The sequence below is a fragment of the Tamandua tetradactyla genome, chromosome 8 (genome assembly GCF_023851605.1).
Source record: "Tamandua tetradactyla isolate mTamTet1 chromosome 8, mTamTet1.pri, whole genome shotgun sequence".
Lineage (NCBI taxonomy): Eukaryota > Metazoa > Chordata > Mammalia > Pilosa > Myrmecophagidae > Tamandua > Tamandua tetradactyla.
The window spans coordinates 29,926,792-29,945,039 of record NC_135334.1 but is presented as its reverse complement, the minus strand read 5'-3'; the positions used below and the strand labels follow the sequence as shown (position 1 = coordinate 29,945,039).

The 18,248-nt window shown below is 35.2% G+C and overlaps 1 protein-coding gene and 1 non-coding gene across 11 annotated transcripts in view; one reads left to right on the top strand and one right to left on the bottom strand.

Moving 5' to 3' along the window:
• Window positions 1-13,831, top strand: part of HOATZ (HOATZ cilia and flagella associated protein) — a 45,724-nt gene extending 31,893 nt beyond the window's left edge. For all 10 annotated transcript variants that reach the window (XM_077113005.1, XM_077113007.1, XM_077113000.1 and 7 more), the window contains 3 exons: window positions 10,725-10,784; window positions 11,283-11,335; window positions 13,641-13,831. In XM_077113005.1, coding sequence (XP_076969120.1) covers window positions 10,725-10,784; window positions 11,283-11,335; window positions 13,641-13,698 — 171 coding nt within the window. In that variant the 3' untranslated portion in view covers window positions 13,699-13,831. The remainder of the gene's footprint in view (window positions 1-10,724; window positions 10,785-11,282; window positions 11,336-13,640) is intronic.
• Window positions 4,318-4,392, bottom strand: TRNAS-GCU (transfer RNA serine (anticodon GCU)). Its single transcript has one exon. It is a non-coding gene; the product is annotated as a tRNA-Ser (tRNA).
• Window positions 13,832-18,248: the final 4,417 nt, after the last annotated feature.

The following is an 18,248-nucleotide window of genomic DNA, read 5'->3' as shown; positions in this document are numbered from 1 at the left end:
AAACTCTTCAGGTAATTATTATTGGCTTTTCATTAAAACATATGTAACAGAACTAAGAAAAATACAGACAATTTCTTACCAACAATGGATAAATCTGTATTTTATTGAAATCTACATTTAAGAAAAATCGAACTGAGTCCCTCTTATGTGGTGACTGATATGTTTTGCTCATTTTATCTAACTGTTATTTTTTAAAAGAAAATTATATTTGTCAGACCTGGGAAATGAGCCAGGATCAAGCAATTTCCAGGGGGTGTGGAAAGGTGCTGAGATATGCATCTTTTTCCTGCAAGTCAGCATTCCTCCTCTGTCTGATTAATAACCCTGTAACATCTTCTATCCACTCGCATAGATTACTGCCATTACGTCCACCTTCTAAAATCAGATTAGTGCTAGAGAAAGCCTTTTCACTGAATATTCAGCCTATCTTTTAAAATGCATAGTAGATCATTTGGAGGTACAACAATTTTGTTTTTTAATATTATAGCAGATATAAATTTACTATATGGCAGCTATAGAATCTACATAACAAATTTCAACTGATAGGCATAGGGACGGGTAATAAATTCATAGAGTAGATCCATAGTTGAAGCATTCTGTAATCAAAGTCAACAAGGCATACTGCTTTTTTGGAATCAGGTCCAAATGTGAGATTTTCACCAAAATAGAGTTTTACTTTAAGCTTCCTCTAAGATTACATTTGTAACATAGAAGAGAAATGAAACCTACTGAAGTTTTAGATTTTGTGCAGGATAAAAACTAAAATTCTCTTGTTTTCCTATTGAACAGTTAACTCCCAATCTTTGCATAGAATTAAAAATAAAATTCTAGAACCTGAAGAAAAAAAAAATCATAATGTCCTCAACCTCTCTTAAACCATAGGACCTTTATTCATTGGTCTTAAAGAGGGGCAGAAACTGCTTAAGCAGTATTCTAAATTTGAATATAATTCCCGTCTTACAGTTACTTGTAATCAAAGAGCCTATCATAAATATTTAGTTTACATTAACTATGATCTTAGAAAGCTCATCAGTTGTTAAGTGTCACTAAAATTCAACTATCCTTTCTCCTTTCACAGTACTTTTTTGTAAAGTGCTACATGATACATTAAAATAAGTAAATCATTAACTTTGCTCAAAGCCATCCCAAAGGTAGATTAGGACCCCCTACTTGGGTCTCCATGGCACACATTCTCTACTAAAAGTAAATTTTTCTAAAGGAACAAAAACTGTATTTGTCTTCCTTACCATGGTCAATTCAAATTAATTCTTCACTTTTGAATAAAGAAAATAAAAACATTCTGTCTCTGTGTATGTGTGTGTGTGTGTGTGAGTGTTCAAGATTGCTAGTATATGTTTGAACTAGTACAGCAAAAGAAGTAAAAGATTTGGATTTAAACAAAACTGAAATGAGTTTGAATCCTGGTTCTTCCAGTTACTAGTTAGTTAAGGTACCCTTAAAGAGTTGTTAATTTTTTATTGAGTTCCTTCTATCTGTAAAGAGTTCATCTTTTCTTTTAAATCTTTTCTGCTTCCCCCCCTTTTTTTTTATAACTCATGGTTGAAAAATAAAATTTTAGCCAGTTCAAAACAGACTTTAGTATTAATAAAGATACTGTGACTAAAGTGGTAAATCTCAAAAAATGATGAGTGGTTTTACTAAAGGCATGAGCATATAAGTATCCGCATCCTATTTAAAAGAAGCAATTAGATCGGCTTGCCCAAACTGTTAAAGAGATTTTGTGCTATTTCCCCTTGATCATCTCTTTATCAAGTACAAAAGAAAAAAATAATGTTGAAATTTCAGCTGTGGAGCAATTAATCTTTTAGGTAAAGAAAGGGTAATGAAATTTATCCTCAGTAGATGCTTAATGCCTCTATTTACAAATAAATGTAGATTAAAAGGTGAGCACCATGATGATTTTGAAGGTATGCTCAGTGATTCTTGTACAAATCAGGGTTCTCCAGAGAAAAAGAACTGACAGGAAATGGATGGATGCATGGATGGATGGATAGATAGATAGATAGATAGATAGATAGATAGATAGATAGATAGATAGATAGATAAACAGAGAGAATATTGACAGATTAATTATAGTAATTTGCACACGTGACCATGGAGATTGACAAGTCAGAATTCTGTAGAGTAAGCTGCAAGTTGGGAACTCCAAAGAAGGTTTCAATAAACTTCCCAGGAGGTACTGGGGGCTGATATAGAAATAGAGATTTCTCCTAATGACTGCTGAAATCATAAGTTCTCCCTTTAAGGCCTTCAAGTGGTTGAATGATATTTCTCTCATTGCTAAAGGCTATCTTCTTTATTGGACTGTTGAATAATCAGCCATAGATAGATGCAATCAACTGACCAATGATTTAAATCCACAAATGCCCTCGCAGGAGCAATCAGACCCGTGCTTGCTTGACCAAACAACTGGATGCCATAACCTAGCCAAGTTGAGCTTAACCATCACAGTTTTCAGCCAGAATATTAAAAATCAGCTGGATAAGGAATATTTTCAACAGCAACTATCCTTTCCACATTGTGGGGGTTATGGGTGTGGCAACCCCCCAATCTAGAAAATCCATGTAGAATTTTGGCCTTCCCTTCATACCAAAGAAGTCTGAATTTTTTTCTCTTTTATGGGGTGTTTACTGTACCTTACTGCAAAATTTGGGCTGAGTATTTGGTTATAGGTAGGCCAATGTTGAGTAAAAATACTATATGAGAAAGAAAATTTAAAAATACAAAAGAAGTATAAAATTTTTTTTAAAAAATGAAACAGCTGGTACCTGTCCTTTCCTTTCACAGATCAAGGGTTAGCAGCTTTATATTTCAGGAATGTCTTTATTATGAACCCTACAACATTGACCCAAAAGAGCAGGATTACCCCATCCTTTGCAGCTTTAAAACCTGGGGCTCATTTCACTTCTTGGCTTATGTATGTCCTGTAAGGTATTTTTTTCCAATATAGGGCAGTTTCATCAGCATTGAATTTCTGTTCCGGTTTGTAGCCTTTCTCTTCAATCAGTTTCTTCAGTTTCAGGAAACTCCCCAGCTGCCTCTTGAGCAGCAGACACTGCCTTTCCTTACTTTTTCTGTTGTCTGCATGCCACAAAATTCCCCCCAAATTCCAATTTAATTTCTTATGCCAACTCACAAAATATCAAAACCACAGTGGAGAGAGTTGTGATGCGGAAGGAATAACTGTATATAATACATACTTTGCAGAAGGCAACAGTTCTTGAAAACCTAGAAAAAGGCTAAATTACTGAAGCCAAAGCACTATTAGAAGTGGTAAGCAGTACAGCGATAGACCTAAGGTTATCCAAGGTAAACCCTTTTGATGAGCTAAATGGTAACTAAATGTACTTGAGATGATAAATATGGCCCTACTCTGGGTAACCGTTATAGGTTTGGTTTGTTTGTTTATTTTGTGTTTGTTTTGGGGGAGAAATGGGCCAGTTTTTTATTTCTTGAATCAGTTTGGTAAGTTAGTTTTTTGAAGAAAATTGCCCATTTCATCTACATTTTCAAATTTATTGGTGCCAAGGATTCATAGTGTTCTTTTTTATGTGTCTCCCTATATATATACTTCCAATATCTATAAATACACACACACCAAGGCAGATATGTGATATGTAGATCATAGGGAATTTTGTTCACAACATGGTTTTTTTGGGGGGATGAGGTGAGGGCTGGGGTGCATGGGCCAAGAGTCAAACTGTGGTCTTCCACATGGCAGGCAAAAATTGTACCACTGAACTGCCCATGCACCCCTCAGTGTTCTTTAATCAACTTTTTCATCTCTTCCATATCTCTGGTCATTACTCGTTTTCATTTCTACTCATTTCTATATTTTTTCTTGAGTAACTATTCCAAAGGATTATATATTTCAGTATTCTTTTCAAAGAACAAATCTTTGTTATATTATCCTCTATTGTATTTTTGTTTTCTATGTTATGATTGATTTTTAATACTTCATCCTACAACTTTGGGTTAATTCCATTTTTCTTTCTAATTCCTTTCTCATTTTGTATCTTAAATTTCAATTTTTTCTCCTGTCTAATATAAGCACTTAAAGCTATAAATATCCCTTAGAGTACTACTTTAGCTTCATCTTACAAGCCATAAATATATCATTTAATCACTATACATAGTTTATAAATATTATGTCGTTTATATATGGTATATATTATATTATAAATCTTTATTAATTATTCCATTTTAAGTATTTTAAAATTTTTTAATTTGATTTTGATTTCTAATTTGTCCCTTGTAATATTTAGGAGTATGCTTTTTGTTTTTTTTTAAAACATGGGCAGGCACCGGGAATCGAACCCGGGTCTCCAGCATAGCAGGCAAGAGCTCTGCCACTGAGCCACCATGGCCTGCCCAAGAGTATGCCTTTTAATGTCCAAATATGTGGGGTCTTCTTAGGTTATCCGTTATTTTTTTCTAATTTAATTAGATTGGGCTCAGGAACGTAGTCTGTATGATATACTGAACACTTAAAACTTGAGACTTGCTTATGGTCTAGATTATGTTCGCTTTTTGTAATGCTACAGGAATGCTTAAGAATATGTTTTTGATAATTGTTAGGTGTAGAGTTCTAAATATGTCAGGTTCTTGTTATTTGTATTTTTCACATCTTCTATAACTTTATTGTTAATAGATATTACTGAGAGAGTTATGTTAAAAAATATCCCACTGTGATAGTGAATTTTTTTTCTTCCTCCTTATAATTCTGTCATTGTTAGATTTTATTTATATTTTGAAGCTATGTTATTAGATGCATACATATTTAAAATTGTTGTATCTTCCTAGTGAATTGAACTTTTTATCATTAAGTATTGGTCTTCTTATTCCTAAAATGCTTTTAGCCTTAAATTCTATTTTTACTAATATTAAAATGTTTACCTCATTTTTTTATTTTTGATATTTGTCTACTGTATCATTTTCATTATGATACCTTCAACATTTCTTTATTTTAGGTAGGTCTCTTGTAAATGCATATAGCTATGTTTTGTCTGTTCATTTGTTTTGTATTATTCCTTCAGATATATTCAGTCCATTTATAGTTGTTGTGACTACTGATGTATTTGGAATTATTTCTGCCATCTTGGTTTTTACTTTCTTGTTATTCTGCTACGTCCATGTTGCTTCTTTTCTCCTTCCTGCTTTCTTTTGTAGTATGTGCAGTTCCACTTTTTCCCTTATTATTTTCATGATTACATCAGCAATTTTTATTATTTTTGTAATTACCTATAAAATTTTAACATGCATGCTTAAAGTGTAAATTTAAATCAGTATTTTTACCTTGCACCTGAACAATAGAATTCCCATCTTCCTATTTTTGATGTACACTATTTTAGTACTGTCTTCTTTTAGTTATACCCCACATTTGACATTCCACTTATTGTTTTATAGAATGTATACTTGTCTGGATTTATCCACATGTTTATCCATAGTATCTTTGTTTACCATTCTTTTATACAAAGAATTACATAAAATAATCCCAGAAGGTAGGTACCCAATCATCCTGGTCTTGAGACCATTCCAATTTTAGCACTAAAACCCCACATCCAAGAAAATCCCTCAGTCTCAGGCAAACCAGGACAGTTTGGCCACCCTAACTGTGCAAGAGAGCATTTGCCTTTGCATTTGCCAGGAGACCCAGACTGCAACAAATCTGGAATCACTTTAGTTTCTTTTCTTGACGTTTCCTAAACAATACAAGAAATGTAAGTTTAAGCCCGAAATCCATGTGAGGGCGCGTGATTACAAATTCTCAGAGGAAACATATTTTCTTTCTCTTTAGACAATAAGCTTCTTGAACTGCGTTACTCTGAATTTAGCATAGTTCTATACATGTGTTGATAGAATATATTGGGGCTGTTATTTCTTATAATCAGAACAGTTTGTTTTGACTAAGGCAAGCTAAGTTTACATTAGTTTTTTGGGTTTTGTGGGGGTTTTTGTTTTTGGCATGGGCAGGCTCTGGGAATCGAACCTGGGTCTCTGGCATGGCAGGCAAGAATTCTGCCACTGAGCCACCGTTGCATCACCCTACATTTTTAAGCAGATACTTTACATGGTTGACTGCCATATGTAGAGTCTCTTTGCCTCTACTCATTTCCTTTCTAATTCACCATGTATATCCTCCTAAGTACCATGCTTTATCATATCACTCCCCTGCCATTAAGTTTTCAATAGTTCCTATTTTCTACTAAATCAAGTTTAAATGACTCTACATTTATGTCAAGGTCCTCAATATGTTCCATTAAACTTTTGTACCCTTTATATTCCTGTTCCCCAAAACACATGTCTTGCTGCAGGCAAGCCAGACTTATCACCACCTTTAGACATGCTAAACTCTTACCTTCCTCCCTGTCTCTGTTTATCTTCTTTTCAACTCTGAGCATACTTTTTTATTATGATCATTAATCATTTGTATTATGCTTCTCTAGCCAGCTTTTTCCCTTTGATATATTATTTAAAAATCTGTAAATTACTTATTTTGGAGCTCCTTTCAGTTTCTTCTGAAATTTTTATGTTTTAACCTAAAAAACTTATATTAAGATGTTAGATTCAACCGTGGATTTTATGGAAACATTATTTTCCTTTATGTGCTTTTCCACATTTTCTGATGTTTGTACTGTGATATATATTCATATTCAATGGAAAGAATTAAGGATTTTTTGAAATTCCTATTTGAATTAATGTATTTCCTCCAGTACTTCATAGTTTTTTCTCCTGATGTTTTTTCTTTCACTATCTGCCTTCCCCTCGCTCTGTATAATAATACTTTTGAGAATTACTATATACCATGTACACTGTAAGTGTTTTACTCATATTCTAATTTAATTCTAGGAACAACTCTATCTTATAAGCATTATGATTATATCCATTTTATAGATGAGGATGCTGAAAGGTCTCTAAAGAGTGGGGTAGTTGCCAGATAACTAAGTAAAGAGGTGATTTTTTAATGAATTCAATATACTTCTAAGACATTCTTAAGATTAAATTCAGTAATTCAGTTTTCATAGATTCGTACTCAAGAGAAAATTCCTTTTAGTAATGTAGATAGACAATATGAGAGAAATAGATACTACTTCATATTATTTGTAATGAATGTTTCACTCAAAAAATTTCAATCATAATCCAAGAAAGAAATGCAATTTTCATATGAGAACTAAATTTGAGAAGAAAGGGCTTGCTTTTATTTTAAAGTCTAGTGTTTATTAAGAGATTTATTTTTATAATAGGAGAGCAACTGAGAACATTTATAATATTCTAGAGAATCTATGGACAGAGGAATTTGTACTGCATATTTAGTGGCAAATAATATCTCAAATAGCCCTCCTTATTTTTCCTCTCCCTGCCAGCTGCATTCTCCAACTAACCCATAGGTCAAAGGTTGATGCATCAGAAGTCCTCCATTCCTTTACAAATCCATCTTTCTTTTTCTCATTTTTTTCCACATTTTGAAAACATTACAATTAAAAATTCATTTCATAATTATAATAGTATTAGCATTGTTGCTATTTATTAAATATTCTCCAAATGCCAGGCATTATGACAAGCAATATTTGTATTATCTCTAATTTTCACAACAACCTTCCTTGTAGATGAGAAATTCAAGACTCAAAGACGTGGTTCATTGATTTACCCAAGATCACAACTTCTGAACTTTAAATTAGGGGTTATAATTGGAGGAAGGACAGGTAGAACTAGGAGGGAGCGTTAAAATATTACTTGCCGTTAATCACACAGAAGTATTAGGATTCAAATGCAGGTTTATTTGTTTCTACTATTCTATATTACCACCCCACCCACCCACCCCCACCAAGTTTTGGGGTTTTAAAAGCTAAGAAGAGAGAACTAAGAAATTTAACTCTTGAAGTATCACTAAAAATCATTAACCATCTCTGGGACATTAAATATATATATATATCACCACCCCCTAATTTCCTGGGATCAGTTTTTATTCCATAATTTTTAGGAATAATATATGAATGTAAATTAATATAAATTATATGATATAAATAAAATACTGTAAAATAATAGCCCTTATAGTATTTTAAAAATTAACAAATTAAATGCCTTATAAATATAAAATTCCAATTATGAACCCAACCGAAACACAATGATTAGAAATGAGAATTCTTTTGTTATTACAAAATTAACAAGTAAATTATTTTCCCCTACTAACAAGGTAAATTGTAAGGATTTTCTCTTACCACTGAATTGCATTTAGTTATCCTGTTCTTAGAAGAGTCAGCAGTATTTTTGTTCAGATGACACAGTTGTTTACAGTAGTTTTAAAACATGTTATTCATTCCCAGGAAGCATGTCCTGGGAACTGAAATCAAATTATACTAAAAAGTTTTATTTCTGGGGCATTATATTATATTATAAAACTGGTTTGATACTTAAAGCCATTATAATATTAAAAGGATCTGAAATGAAAGGAAATAATGAATGTATGTATTTTTATGCTACTATTATTTTAGAAAGTGATAATTAAATATTTGTCTGTTTTTATATTTTAAGCATTAAATTACAGCTTGCTTATGGATATGCAATTGTTAAAGAGGAAATAATCATCTAGTTTTGTTTATAGGGGATGTTAAAGAACTAAGCTTATCCCACTGTTTGATTTCACTTTCTAAAAATTTTTTTCTTTTTGCTTAGGCTAATAATTTTATATTAGACTATGCAGTGATTTCATTCCTACATCAAGACTCAATCAATTCAATTCAACAAAAATTCATTGAGTATCATATATAAGGCACTACTAAGCTCTAAGGAAGGATAAAAAGGTGAATAAGACTCTGACAGAAAAAGACATGATAGCAACTAAGACATAAAGCAAGAAAAGTAAGATCAATAGCATAATAAAGATCCAGGACAGAAGCAATTATTTCCAACTGAGTATATGTGTAATGGAAAAGTTAGAAAAGCAACTACCACCAAATACCTACATTGGAAACTTTGCAGGTCTTGCCTACAAACAACATTTCATTCAATCTATAGCAATATGACAAATATTTTTCAACTTAGATGTTGAAGTACCCTGAATTTTTTTTCTTTCAGTAACTTGATACATGATACCTAAAATTCAAGTAAAAAGTAGAAATCCCATCCCAAATAAATGAAAGTAAAACCCTGGAGGCTCTTAGAAGGCAAGATTCTTAAGACTTGAACAGAATCTTGCATAACAAAGGCACCAGTTGCTGTGGTCCAGCTGAAAAGGACAGCACCCCCGCACAGGCTCCTCCTCTGGTGGGGGTGGGGTGGGGGCGGGGGTGAGGTGGCAGGGCATGCCCTTGGTCCCCAGCTACCCCTTGCAGCTGGCCATCAGGACTAAGATCTGGGATCATCCAGAGGAATTACTTGGCAGCGCACCTGCCTCTAGGCTCTCCACCCGCTGTTTCTTCCACCTCAAAGCTTTCTTCCCTTTTCTGTCCCCACTGTTATCTAGCAATTACATTTCTTGTCTAAGCTTGGACTTCACCTCTTCTGGGCATCTCTGAGCACTGTCATCCCCTTCCCCAGGCTGAATTGAGTTCCCCTTTCTCTAATTGCACCCTGTATTAACTCCGTTGTGCCACATTTGAAACTATTTACTTGTCTTTTTTCTCCACAAGTCTGCAGTCACCTTGCAGGCAGGGATTATGTCTCCTTCAGCCCTTAGCATATGGTAGGTGCTCAAGAAATTCTAATGGATGGATGGATGGAAGACATGGAATTTTGACCTGGCTATGACAAATTTGTGTCAATTCTCAGCAATTCTCTTCCAGCCCTGATATAAAGATCTTCTTTCATTTTATTTGGCCACCTGAAGCTACAAGTTTTATTTGTCACATTCTCTTGTTTTTCTTTTGTTCTCACAAACTCCAGATATGAATTTGCCTGGCTATCTCCAAAGCAACATAATTGGAGTCTATTTAAAACTGTTGTGCCTATAATTGACCATTTTCATATAGTGTCTATCTTTTTATTATTATTATGATGGCAATTGTCTTGATAAATCCTCATGCCTGTGCCATATTCGTTTTTTACATTTAGGAAAACTTGCCTGAGAATAAGTGTTTCTCACTAAGTCAGAGAAAGGAGAGATGAGAGAAAAAGACTTTGTTCCCAATCGCAAGCTACTAAGCAAAGCCCTCGTAACTGTAGACCTAGATGGTGGCAGCTATTTGAGCTTGCTGGCCTTGTATCTTGCTACCATTTAATGTCAGTTTAGTGTAGTGGTTAGTAGGCTGGGCTTTGGTGCCAGAAAGAGCTAGGGCCAAATCTATTTCTGCCCCTTAGTAGCTTGGGTAAGTTGTTTAAGCTTACTAAGTGTCAGTTTCCTTATCATTAAAATGGAGTAATAGGAGTGTCAAACTTCTGAGTTTTTCTAAGAAATAAAGGGCACAATGTATATAAACTTATTGGAATAGTTCATGTTGTAAAGGCTATAAAACTTTAGCTATTCTTAGATGGGGGAAAAAACTCCATGTAGGATCAAACCCAAATTATTTTGTAAAACACCATCCTCTATGTTACGTATTTTTGTATAGAGATGAAAAACTATAAATTTTTCATGAAAAAAATAGCATTTAAAAATTCTGTTTAAGTAATATGAGAAGAAAGTAGAAGGAATTCTACCCTTCCACAGGCACAAGTCTTTATGATTGAGTCACAACGCATCTACCTTTTTTCTTTCATTGAAACAGGCTAAAAGAAGAGATGAGATTCTCCAACTCTTAAGAAAACAAAGAGAAGAAAGGATCACGGTGAGTGATAGTGAGGCATTCAGATACGTCTGTCTGGAGTTATGCAGTGTGGCAGCTTTTCACAGGTTTAAAGATTGACCTAGATTTATCTAGGTGCCCATGGACCAGATCTTTCCATAAACTAGAGGTGAAGCATATAGAGTTCCCATAATTTGGCAATCCTTGATAAACCAAAGATATCTCCAGTGTTTGCAGTTCTGCTGGTGTGGGGAATAAGGTACTATGGTCAGTGGAGCTTATTGCTTACACATTATCAAGCTGTGGGGTATTAACATTAGCCTACGTAGGTGCTGTGGATTTACAGCACACTCTCCTGATGAACTCTAGATTCTCTAATCTGGAATTTTTCTGATTCCACAGTTTCTAAATTTAAGAGGCCAATCTGTACAAACTATGTGATGATTTTTACCTCCGTTTTTCTCAAGTGAGTATGTTTCAGGCAATGTAAGAAGTGACATTATTCCTTTTTGATTTGGTTTTCTTTTCTTTATTTTTTAGAAAGAACTGATTTCTCTTCCTTTTAAACCACAGGCCAAAGTACACAAAGCAAAGTAAGTTCACTTCTGTCAAAAATATTCTCACCTCTCTAGCTACTTTCTAGTTGCTTTTTTTTTTCTGACTCACTTTGCTCACTACCCCAAATCTTTTAAAAACCCATCCCACTGTAGTAGGGATTTCTTGCCTTGGTAAACTTTTTTCTCCTTATAGACATTAAAGCCTGTGGAATATACAAGCATAAGTTGGTGTAAACAGGAGAACAGACCACCAATGAATTCTATATACATTCTCTTCCCATTTCTTCTCATTCCAGGCTCTTGGGTTAACCTGCCATCATGCCCTCCCATCTCCACTCTCTCCTACCCACACCTACACCCACCACTGTTAGAGGTCCAAGACGTCTGGTAAATCACCAGCTGTGAAACCATCAACAACTTATCTAAGCTTTCTAAAACTAAGATCATGTAGCAACAGCTTTACAGTCTCTTGGTGATGATTTACTAGCTAATCCTTGGGATAACATTAGAAGAATACCAGGCACAAGGTCTAGAAGATTTTGAAGGAAACTAGCTATCACCAGACAACCATTTTTTTAAAAACCCTAATAAGCAATCTTTCCATTTTTGGGTTATGACTGGAAATCAATCTGCCTAACCATAGTAATTTGGCAAATATTTATTTGCACACTAGATTTAGGGAAGAACAGTCAGAAAGTAATAGAATTGTGATTCTGATATCATTTGTACTGAGGCTGACTCTCTTTAATATCATCAAGGTAATACCCTTAAAGAAGAAAGAACATATATACACTAAAAAAATCTTTAGAAAAAATGAAAATATCATTTAATCACCTAGCTATATATTGGCTACACAATGTTCAGCTACTTAATTTTTTGCTTTTTAAGCCAGATGATTTGACATAGCTTCTAAGGGTGGAGCAAAACTAGACCAATTAAAAGTTTCACAGATCTGATGCAAATATGGGATGCAGATGCTACTTGAGTAGCATGAACAAATATGTCTGAGTGCCCTATATCTCTGGGTGTATTTTTTCAGGAATGACTCAAAACATGCCTGCTATTCCCCATATTGATCCACCCTGTGAATAAAAAATTATTTAACAGCTCAAACATATAATTCCCTTCATATTTTAAATGCTTACCTATTTTACTCCTTTTGTTTATTGACATGCTCTTTCCCCCTTTTCCATTCTGAAGCATTTGAATTTCACTCCATTTCACCATGGTATCTCCTTCCCTTGAACTTCTTATACTTGTGTTGTCCATACCATTCTTTTGGCAATTAATCATGCACCACTTTGAACCAAAATTTTATATTATTCAACCTTTACTGTCTCTTAAATCATTACTTAACTTTTCACATATTCACGTCTGGTCTCTTAACTATATTTTAAGCTGCATGAGAAACTGGATAACCCAAAATGCACGACATAGTTTCTGGATATAGGAAGTCAGAAAATATTTGTAACAAAAAAGTTTAGGTAAAAAAATCATGTAGTTCAGTATTAGCTAAGTGATATTTTTCTACTATACATTATAAAATTTATAAACATTTTTTAAGTTGGTAAATATTTTAGACATGATTGTAAAATACTTTAATTTTGCCCTCTTCCCTGCCCCCATCCTTTCCTCTCTTCCCCATATCTCCTTACATAAATAGAAACACCCTTAGCATCTATCCTTCAACAGATCTCCTCAGAAAAAATCTTAGTACCCTTCTGCCAGAAAGAGTTAGGCAGTGTGTTTTAGTAACAATAAGTTTCTTACACAAGCCAGGAATATTTGTATTTCAAAAGCAGACTGACTGGAGGTGCAAGGGTAATTCGGTGGTATAATTCTCGCCTGCCATGCAGGAGACCTGGGTTCGATTCCCGGTCCATGCACTCCCCAAAAAACAAGCAAGCAAAACAAACAAGCAAACAAAAATTCAACAAATGGTGCTGCAATAACGGGATACCCACATGGAAAAATAATGAAATGTAACCCCCACCATACAGTATACCAAAAAAACCCAGACTGACTGGAGGGAACAATCCAAAGAAATGTGGAACAATCCAAACAATCCAAGATGAAATTTTTAAAAGTTTGATTCTTGGGTGAGAAAAATATGTGTAGGTAGTAGGTCTTCACCCACGTCCTTCAAATCACATTTCACAGTGGGATGAACACTTCTCCTATATGTAAGTTTATACTTTGTTGTAAAACATAATGCATATTCAGAATTCCAAGACAGTGAATTTTTTTTAGTGGGACGTTTACAAAAGTTGTTTTCATGCTATGCTGTATTCGTAATGACAGAGTTCTGTGTGCTTGAACTGATCCATGTTACTACCAACAGGAAAGTGATATCAGAGTCAGATAAACAGGATCAAGAAGAAGTCAAAGCCTTGGAATAATCTGATTGACACATGGTACAGGACAGCTTACTTATTTATCTTCATTTTTGAAACACCTTTGCTTGTATAGGGATCATTGGGATCATTTTAAATGGATAAAGAAATAAAGATTAAATATACAGACTTCTAGGAATTTTACTGGTTATAGAATACTTGTGTCTCTTTTACTTATTGGCTATTACTGTGTTTGACACAGTGATAAACAGTGACGTCTCCTTCCTCTTATACATTCCCAAACTCCTATTTATCATGTTTGTATTTGAATTTCTAGATTTGACCTGTATTGTGAATATCAGATGAACAAGACACGGGGGGAGTTATGTCCCCCAACTTACAGACCACCAGAAAAAGACAATTAGTCAGGAAAAGGGGTGAAAGAGCAATCCTGAAAACTTTCGTATTTTCCTGCTTTTAAAAAACCTCTTTTCCAAAACTTGGCTTATTCGGTTTCTGGAACATGTCTGAAGTCACTTTCAGAAATGAATTGTTTCTGGTTCTGTTTCTAATATCTTGGTATGCTTATGTTGTGTACTCACATAAGTAATTCCAGTGCCAACCTCCCTCCCATTCAAGAGTCACTCTCTTTGGAATACATTTGAAAAGAGAAGGTTATGTGCATTTCCCTTCCAAATTGTCCAAGTGACAGTTCTACTCAGGGTGCATACTCTTCCCTGGTGCTTGCAGCTCTACTTGGGACCACCAGTCACTTTACTATAGGCCTCCACCCGAAGTCCTGGACAGAACACCTATAAGATGCTGCTCTTTATTCCTTTCCTTTATTCCTCTCGGCTTTTCTTTTCCCACTGTATCACTTAAGATAGTACTGCCTCAGACTTTTCTGAAGTTTGGGGGCTAAGTAATGGGACTTACAAGGAAAGGAAGGAAAATCTTCCATCTGTGTATTAGAGAAAAGGTCAATATCTTTTCTCTAAATCAGGGAAAAAAAGATCCAAGAAGATAAACCCTCAGAAGAAATCTCCTTGCAGTATACCTTGGTTTCTAACATTACTCTGCTATCTTCTTTATACCCCTATACCTGGCCCATTTACAGCATTTTAGGAATTCCTACTTGCCCAGTTTTTTTTTTCTGTGAAGTACTACATTTTCCCAAGTCTGAGTTATTTGAATCCGTCACTGTCTTCAGCAGTACAGTTAAACCAAATCCCAAACAGCAGGATAATGTGGAAGCAAACAAGGGAAGTCCCAAAAAGTGGGCTTTGGTACTTCAAGTTCCATAACATAGCCAAGAATAAGTATGAACCCTCAAGGCCAGTTACATTCATAATTACCCAATAAGTAATATTTGAATCCATCTCTCCCCGCCCCCCCACCCCTGTTTCTCTCTCTCTCTCTCTCTCTCTCTCTCTCTCTTGCGTGCATGCACACACATGCATGCATATACATACTTCCTAAGAGCAAGCATTACTTTGCAGGACATTACAGTTTAAATAAAAAGGAAGGGAAATATTTTTCCACCACAAGGCCACTCCTCTCTGATGGAGTCTGGGTTTTCCATCAGACTATAATGTAGAGGAATGTTCATTTCCTTCATTTATCTCCTAATCAGTTTTAAATTATGCCTCATTTAGGCTTCCTATAAATAGAAAAGGCATATTGCAGAACTGCTTTTCTCCTAATGGCTCTCCTTTAGCCACGAAGACTGAGCTTTGAAAAGACTCAACCTGAAGACTCAGTTTGGTCAAGGGCCACACTCATATCCAGTGACCAGAGGAAGAGAAAGGAATGGTGCCATTCTTCAGATTCAGATTCAGCCTACAATTAAGACCTTTTTTTGCATAAAAATGAAGTCTGGAAGTTTTCACTTGCCAACATAAATATAAACCAACTTCTTACATTTGTTACCAAGTGTTTCTTCCTTTGAAATATTGATTCTTTATGATGTCAGACCTAGTCAAGGGCCACTTGTCAACATATAGGGATAACAGTAAAGTACCCCCTCAGAAACTGGGAATAAGGAAAATGAAGTTCACCTTAGAGTTGAGCTAGTAAAATTCTCACACAATTGGTGTGTTTCCATCTGAAAACCAAGAGATTACCTGAAATTTGGAAATTCCTGAAATGTCAGTTAAAAAATAATTTAGATGAAACTCAGAATTGATTAAAGAAAATAATTTAATCTACGTAGCAAGTCAGTGTTTGAGAGTTTCCCAATAGTTTAATTGAAGGTGCTGATATTTTTATTGCATAATTAAATAAGACTCCCTTTGCATTCAAATATTAGCAAAGCTAAATCCAGAATAATCGACGATGCTAATTGCCAATTTCATGCACATTGCACACTGGAGTCATATTATATGAACCCGTATTTATTGGGCCACTTTACTAGTGATTCAGCCAGTGCAGCCATAGATGGAGTGAAGCTGGAGGATAAAGATCAGTTTCACTGAAGTTCTTCTAACTGATACGGGTAGGTGAATCTATAAAAGGAGGTTTAGTATCTCAGAGAAGCAGAACTTTTCTGATTTTTCCAGAATTTTGGGTCTAATAAGAAAGGAACAAATGTCACACATTTCAGAAAAATATGTTTCAGGTTGCTGCTCAGATGCTCACAGGCCTTGAACTCCTAAATGATACCTGGGTGCTTAAATGATTTTCAGATGATATCTACTGAATGAGTGTGGAGACATGCAATACTAAGAAATAAAAACTAAAGGAGATAATTTAAACAAAAAAAAACAGCATCTAGAATGTGGATTCTGGTAATCTGAAAAGGAGAAATCAATTATTTGTATTTTTAAGATATTAACTCAGCTGCTGTAACAAATAGGGTCAAAGTAATAGAAGTTAAATGAGAAAGAGGCTTATTTCTTACACACCCATACAGAATTGGTCAGATAAGTAGCCCAGGAATGCTCTGGAAGCTATACAGTCATCAGAAAGCCAAGCTTCTGCTTGCTATGTCAATTTCAATAGACTGCTTCCATCTTGTGGTTGAGAATGACTGCCTGTGACCCCCTGTAGTGTCCAAATTTGAGCCAACAGATGGGGGAAGTGGAAAGTGGACTGCATACCCCTTCCTTTAAAGGTCATGGCTGAAAGTTGAATATATTACTTCCTCTAGCATCCCATTGGTCAGAACTTAATCGTAGGGCCACACCAAGTTGCCAGATAGGGTGGGAAATAGTCTTTAGATGAGTGGCCATTTGTCTTGTTAAAACTCAGTGACTCTATCACTGAAAGGCGTATAGAAATGAATACTGAGACAACTAGCAGTTTCTACCAGAACACTACCTGGGGAAAAAAATTTTGACAAGGAAGATAGGCCTAGAAAAGGACAATATAAAAATTATAAGTTAGTAATGCCCATCCAAAGGGAGAATATGTGCTGATCAGGCCAATGCAAACATCAGTTTCTTGATGATTATATTTCTCAATACATAAATATATTTATTCTTAGTTACACTGTGTTTGAGCTTGCCAAACTAAGGATTAGATTCAGGACCAAAATAAATTTCACTTAGTTTATCTTGGCAACCAGCTTCCCCAAAGTAACAACTGCCTGCATTACCAGGTGTAATGGTGAGCTGTTGCTGCAACAATACTGCATAACAAAGTTGTCTAAAACAATAACCATTTATATGGCTTATACATCTGCAGGTCTGCTAGGGTTTGCTGATCTATGCTTGACCAGACAGCTCTGCTTTAGGCCACAGTGGCAGCTCTGCCTCTTGCTACAGGTCTGTCAATTGACTGAGGTAGGTCTCTTCCAGGCATCATCCCCCTTGAACCAGTAGGATACCTGGGATTTGTTCCTCTCAGAGAGTGGCAGAGAAACAAACAAACAAAAATCAAAAACATTTGAGGCCTCTTATGGTCTAGGCTCAGAACCTTCTAGCTCATTCTATTGTCCAAAGCAAGTCACATGGTGAAACACAAAATGAAGGGGTGGAGAAATATATCCTGCCTCTTCAGTGGGCATTTGGTAAACAGTCTGGATACAGGGAGGGATAAAGAATTAGGGTCGATAATGCAATCTACTACACTAAACTGGACTGCCTATCTAAATAAAGCCAATCTGGACCAAGGTCCAGGGACTTGAAGGGAGAATTCTGGTCACCATTTAAATATTAGGGTCAAAGGAACAAACAACTTCTCTAAGCTGTAGTAGATGTCATAAAACTGGAAATAAGTTGTTTTCAGTTGACATTAGGTTCTGTACCCAGCTATCTGTACACTTCCATATATGTTTGCCTTACTTAACCCTCATAAAACTCTTAAGGTAACTGCTAGTGTAACCAATAGTTAAATGAAACTCTGAAGGCAAAGAGTCTTGCTGAGGCCCACACCATAAGTGAAGAGACAGGATTTGAAACAGCTCATCACATGCTAACCCAAGTGCTTCTTTTCACTATAACAGTTGTCTCTTTGTTTTGATAACCCAGGAATTTCTAGAAAAAATGTGTGCTAGATGTGAGATGTTCTAATCAGGACATAGAGACAGGCTCTAAATGAACTTGCCATAAAGGTCAATCCTCAACCCACCATTTTCTGCAGTAGTAGAGCTTCCCATTTTATTAGCTGATAATGAC